The 6,722-nt window shown below is 42.3% G+C and overlaps 1 protein-coding gene across 1 annotated transcript in view; it reads left to right on the plus strand.

Annotated features, from left to right (window-relative positions):
* The first annotated feature begins 726 nt into the window (after nucleotides 1-726).
* The window catches only part of loxl1 (lysyl oxidase-like 1), a 21,148-nt gene continuing 15,152 nt past the window's right edge, over nucleotides 727-6,722 (plus strand). Inside the window, exon 1 of the mRNA XM_007549038.2 lies at nucleotides 727-2,668. Coding sequence (XP_007549100.1) covers nucleotides 1,606-2,668 — 1,063 coding nt within the window. The 5' untranslated portion in view covers nucleotides 727-1,605. The remainder of the gene's footprint in view (nucleotides 2,669-6,722) is intronic.

Below are 6,722 nucleotides of genomic sequence, written 5' to 3' on the forward strand. Positions count from 1 at the left end.
TGTACTGTATCTTGTTTCTATTTTCTCCTTTAATACTTCCATTTTTGTTAGCATCCCTTATTCTTGTGAAAATGACATCTTTTTAATGCTGTTTGTGAAAAGTTATGAGAAAAATCCAGTTGCTATATCCTTCTTTCATCACAAGAGGTGATGTAGTTCCTGCTCTTCCCTTGTTAATTCCTGGACTGATGGATTCTTCTGTATGCAGATATTTTATTTAATGCTTAAGCTCCTCTTTTTAAGCTGGTCACTTTCCAGACTTTGAAATGAGTGCGTTTTCTGTTAGAGCCTGTTCCACCAAGACATTATCATCATTTACTCCCAGAGGAGTACAATGCTGGTTCAACTGCTGTAGCCCTGGAAGAATGTTGCTTTTTCCTTGCGCTGTGGCACAGTGGACACTTTCCCGACAAGCCATGCCAAGGAAAACACAATTACCAACTGCTGAGTTTGATAACAAAAGGAATTCTGATTCTATCTAGCATTACCAATTGCATGCACACATAAATAGTTTGAATTCATGCACAGATTAAAACTCACAGTATAACCTCATGTGATTGAGGTGTTTGGGAAATGAGAAGTGTGTGTGTGTGTGTGTGGGGCGGAGATGGGCAGGGGCATATGTGTCTCTACATGTGTGTTAGTGTTTGGTGAAAGGAAAGCATTGTGAGTTCTTTTAACTGACCTTGGTTTGGTATTTCTTAGGGTGGAGTATCCAAATCACATTTTCCAACAAATTCTTTACATAAACAGATGACTGACTGTGTTTGAGCAATTGTGTTGTTTTTTTTTCCTTCATACACTTAGGTGCTTCTTGCTTACATTCCTGGTTTCAGTTAGACAGATTGTCATAATTAACAACTTCTATTTCGAAATGTCTTACAGACGTAAGTGGAAATTGTGAAACAAATCTTTAAAACGCCTGCTGATGACTCTGTGAGAGCACACGACCGGAGAGAAGCCGCTGAAAGTCTGACCTGCTTTACAATATTTTTTGAATGCCTTTGCAGCTCGTGGTGTTGACTTTGGAAACCTCACAGAGGCTTGGCTGCTGCAGGCCAGGAAACATCACTAGCACTAGGGCCATGTGGGACCTCTCCTTTAAAAGAAAAAAAAAAGTTTGAGGTTTTTTCTCAGCCCATTGTAAGTAATCAGGCAAATAGAAGCTTGCTGTTGTGCAGTGAACAGGCACTTCTTTCAAGAAGGCGGAGAGCAATGCTTACTCTACTGGAGGAAGAGCCAGTAGACCGGCAAGAAGTCAGGACATATGCTCGCTGCACCAGCAGACGGTTACACCAACAGTGGATCTTCTGAAGCCAACTCGTACTCCACTGGATGTGATTCCCTCTGAATGCAAATTCAAGCTCCTCCAATTGCTGGCAAGCAAAGAGCAACAGATGCACTCAACCACAGGCTTACTTTGCAACCCTGTCTCAACACGCACACCAAAGCTGTGCCCACAGGAAGAGGATACACATGTTTTATTGACAGAACCGCAAGTGGCTTGAACCCGTGGCTGACTGGATTTATTTCTTTAAACCATTCCACCTTTCTTTGTCTCTCTTTTTCTCTCTTGGGGTGAACTCCTGAATCGCTTGAGCCAATATGATGTCTGTTGCTGTGGTATGTGTGATGTTTTTTCTCGTGGGCTCAGGGGAGGCTCAGGTTGCTTCACAAACTCTGGGGCAAAGCCAGAGACAGGGTCAAGAGCAGGACAGTTCCGCTACCCCTTGGAGACAGGTGATACAGTGGGAAAACAACGGACAGGTGTTCAGCCTGGTGAACAGTGGAGCTGAGTACGTTCCTGCCGGAGCCGGAGGTCAAGAAAGAGCAACCAGGGTCATTTTGTCAGATCCCCGTCCTTCACGCAGACGTCAGGGAAGCAATCTCCGTAGGCAGGCTCCACCGAGGGGGTCCTCCGAAACTGTTCGTGGGCAGGCAAGGCATCCTTTCGGTTTTGGACAAGTGCCTGATAACTGGAGGCAAACCACAGGCAGCACAGGAACCAGCCAGTTCCACAGTTCCTCGAGCAGTCAGCGCCGTCCATCGTCGTCGTCGACTTTTTCCTCGTCTTCATATAACATACCATCCTACCCACAATACCCATTTCCCCAACAGCCTCCCTTCCAGCCTTTTGACGGCGGTTTTCCAGACGCTCCTGTCAGAAATTACGAGCCACCTTTCCAGCCTGTTCCAGGCACCGGATACAGCGGAGGAACATTTGGGACTGGACAAGGGTTTGCTGCAGGTGGATTTGGAGGAGGACTTGGCTCAGTGTTCCCCGGTTCTCCATCTGAATTCCCCGAAAACGGTTACTATTACTACCAGTCGTACGGCTACGGACCCAATCCAGGGGTACCCGCAAGTGCCCCCCAGCCATCATTTGCAGATGGTCTGGATCACAGGTACACCCACAGCCTTTTCAATGAGGAGTCTGCCCCTGCCAACCCAATCCCTGATGCCAACCAAGCGCTTCCTGTTGTGGTGGATAGACCAGGAGCTGCTGGGCAATCAGCAGTCCGAAGCCCACAATATGAGCAGTTTCCTCCCTATGGAAGACCCCAGCCTCCTTTCTCACAGCCTTTTCCTCAAGGCAGAACCTCTCCAAACTCTGCCCTGGAGAACTCTGGTACCAACGTTGGCAATGTGTATCGGGGAACCCAAAGAGGTACGTTACGATTTGGTTAGTGAATTACAAACCACAACACCACAAACAACACAAGTTATTTTGTAAGCATAGTTGGGCAAGTATTAATAGAGAGCTGAAGTTCATGACTCATTTACGTTTTTGTGAAATCCTGAAGCATTTTGTTTTACATTTTAAAAAGAAACAAGGTTCATGCCGTCTCTTACAGATTTGCTGAAGGTATTTCTGTCTCGAAGGAGAAAAGATGAAACGCTCCTCATTTGATCTCAGTTGTTGCTGTGCATACTAATATGAAATATGCAGAATCCGCAGGGGAGTAGGAATGCCCGCCACACCCACCTTCACCCCTGCACGCATTTGCATTTTTTTTTTATTCTGATATTCTTGTTTTTAAATTTTGTCAACAATCTGATGTAATCAAAATGAAACAGCTGGTTGAAAGTAAAGCCTCTTCCTTTTTCCTCTTTTGTTCAATTGCAAATAAAGTGAAGCTGATCCGAAGTTCATTTTCCCCTGCCAGTGAAGTTATTGAAACCAGGTGTTGTGCAAAAGCCTGTGAACATGTAGCGAGCAGACACAAAAACCACTTTGTTTTTGGAGGGGAGGGGGAGTACGGAGTTACAAGGAAATCGACTGGTTCTTGAGGCATTTCGATTCTGCTAACGGCTGCGGTGACCTCATAAGTGGGCTAGTGTCAAGGGGTGTTGGTGGCTGACTTCTGGGCAGGAGAGAGGAGAACGAGGGCGGGAGAAGCGGTTCTACCCCAATCCCTGAAAGGAGGGAGAGTGGAAAGTCCCTGTAACACATGGGGTCCATTTCTTTGGCTACAGGAAATCAAATAAATATTTAGTCAGGGTACTTGGGGGAGAAAAATGAGAAGTGTGGAAGCATGTAGCCTGCTGTCCCAAAATGTTTATTGAACAAAGCAGACGCTTTCTGTGGATCTCCACGCAACCGATTTAGATTCCTTTTAATGAGCGGGATGAAGACGTTTCTCTTGTCACTGGTACAGATTACCACACGAGGCAAGATTAGAGATCAGAAAACAACAACAACAACACGGGTGCCTGAGCTCTGAGTGCCGGAGGCTGCACATGCACCGAGTGGAGAGCAGATTCTCGAGCTCGCTGATGCAGGTTTATCATTTTTGTTTCTCGCTACAACCTGTTGTCCTGCACAGCAGGCGCTCTGGTGTGCCGTGTGGTTCCCGACCATGGTTCATTAGACGCTTTAGAGCTGAGAGCCATTTCTAGCATGCAGCACAAAAAAAGTCATCATGTGCATAAATGCCTTGGCGCTCTCAGTAATCACAGCAGTATGGATTCTGCTGTTAAGAGCTTTTGAAAAGCAGACATCTTTATTGCACTACTTCGCAGTAAGACATAAAATTTTTTTACAGTGTTATAACTTTTCCGATGTATACTTTCAGAGTGATATCAAGAGGACAATTGTGTTTACAGGTTTTAGTATTATTTGTTTTAAACAAATAGTGTTCAACGTATCCTTGAATGCTGGATACTGTATCCTAGACGGGCTTCTGATGCTTGTGATCGCACGTAATTTAGGGTATTTTGAAGGTTTCTAATATTTTTAAATATTGCTTCAGTAATTCAAGAATGCTGCAAGAATACTCTTGTATTTGTCACTAAAATTGAATCACAGAGCAAAGTGATAAAACAGATAAATAGCCACTTGAACATAAAGACATCAATCCTTGGAAATTTCACATCTTCCCATCTCAAAAGTTTGTTTTATTTAGAAATTAAACCCAACAAGATTTTGAATTTATAAGATCTGAGCAATGACTCAAAGCAGGCAGTGTCCTTTAAAGATAAATAAAAACGATGTGCTGTTAGGCCAGAGGAAGCTGGCGTTACCAAGATCCCTGTGAATCACAGAATCTCCATAATATTGCTGTTTGGACACCCCTGGAAACCCTAACAAAGCTGAAACAATCATTAAAATACCACTGGCATTACTCTGTTCCCTTCAGCTGTACTGAGGATAACATTTGGTGTCAGTTAAAGCCAAAGTAATTGTCACATAGAGGACGTTTCTAAAGAGGAGCTCAATGAGTGGAAAGTAAAGAAGTCAAACTGCAAGCTGTAGTGTACAACAGTGAGGGAGGAATAGAGGCTTTCATTTCCCTCTGAAGTCAGAGTCAATTACAAAATCAGATTCTGTAATTGATTAGTTTAGTGACCAAGCTAACTACCACTAGCTGTGCATCCTAAAAACAATGTCTTTCTCAGATTTGTACTGTACTGACGTGTAGCTACATGTTCGCTATTTGAGGTTTTATGGAGCTTTGTCTAAATGATATACTGTACTGTTAGAATTAAAATTGGTTTTGTTTCTTTACTCTACTTTAGTTTTTGAATTAAATTTCTCTCATTTCCAACTTCAAGGAAACTTGCTGCCAATTTTCCAAATTGAAACCTAGGAGATTTCAAACGGACGTGATTAAACGGCACTCTTTAATTAATCATCTTTAATTAATCATGTCATATGCTAGTTAGCACCATGTCATCAGTCCATGGATTTAATGTTGACCTTTCACTCTAGATAAAATCCTCCCATCTCAGTCAGTCTTGACTGAGATGACCTGAGAAATGGTCACAAGCTTAAAATCTGTCCTGTGAAACTACCACTAGCCCTTCTGAAGTAGAAGGGGAAAATAAATGGTAATGAGAGAATGTCAAATATGTATTATTTACTACCATCTAACAGGATGTAGCAAAAAAAAAGGAGAACCCTTGTTCTTCCTTTATCTCATATAAGCCAGAAACCCTGCCCAGACTTCTTTTCTCTGTGCCCCACTTGGAGAGTAAGAGGGAGTTGTCGCTTACAGTTGAGGGCTGATCAGCTTTGCCTTCTCGATACACTTTATACCCCTAGAAAAGACCCACTTTCACATTTCAAAAGATTAGAGGGCAGAGAACAAAGCCGTTTAAAGGAGAGGAGAAAAAAAAAACGAAGTTGGACTGAGAGTGATGTTTGGAAAGCTCAGTCTTTCACACTGGTTTACAGTGTTTACATGGTCTGCTCCAGGAAGCCTCCCGCTGCCCTACATGTCAGCCTCAGATAGACATGTCAGATTGGCAGTTTGCACAGACCCTGCAGAGGGCAAAGGCTGCACTGAAAGTTGCAGCTAAGGTAGGAAGACTCACATAGGTGTGAAGTGCCAGGCAAGTGTTTCAGGAAGTTTGCTTTCTGGTTCTTTCGGCTCGCTTCTGTTAAGCAGATGGAATGGAAACCGAGCTAAATTTTTGACATGGTTTGAACAAGTTCACATCAGACTATGTCTGGCCTTCATAAGTTAAACAGAAAAGTTTGATAAACCTTGACAGAGATCAAGTTGGCATGGCCTTTTTAGGTAATGCTGCAGGCATACAGACCTGTTCTCTGACAAGGCGCCGTTTTTAAAACCTTCGACTGTATCGCTTCGCTTAGGCACGGGCAGGTTTCCACAGTCAATATACTAGCTCCTATGGTTTAAAGTTATTTTAATGAGATGCCAGAGAAAATATTGGTGCAACTAGATTTTTTTTTGTTTCAGTTTTATGGAGCTTAGAGTACCAGCACTCTCTGTCTTCCACCTGTTAAAAGAAAGTTGGACTTGTCTGATTTTTAGTATCTCCAGTGAGACCAAAATCAGACAATAATGGTATGGAAACTTGCTCTTATTAAGCAAGCGACATCTTTTTTGTTTTTAGTGATGTTTACTCAAAATGTATACTTTAGTATGAATCCCAATGAAAATAGCAACACTTATACGGCATGAATAGAAATATTACACCAGTGAGCTACAAACCCATTCAGTACATTTATTTTTTTTAAGTATATTTATTTTAGTGATGTATTTCACCAAGTGAATAATAATATATAGATTAGTCAAACTTTTAGTTCCAGTAATTATGATGATTTTCTCACATTTAATAAATATTATAAAGATTATATTATTAATGTCAGACCACAGAAACATGGGCTTCATGAAAAGTTTAATACCTGCTCAAAGGTTGTTTGTTTTTTTATTAGCCGCTTGTGGAACCCTATTTAAATGTGTGTGTATATA

Source organism: Poecilia formosa, unplaced genomic scaffold (genome assembly GCF_000485575.1).
Source record: "Poecilia formosa unplaced genomic scaffold, Poecilia_formosa-5.1.2 Scaffold29, whole genome shotgun sequence".
Taxonomy (NCBI): domain Eukaryota; kingdom Metazoa; phylum Chordata; class Actinopteri; order Cyprinodontiformes; family Poeciliidae; genus Poecilia; species Poecilia formosa.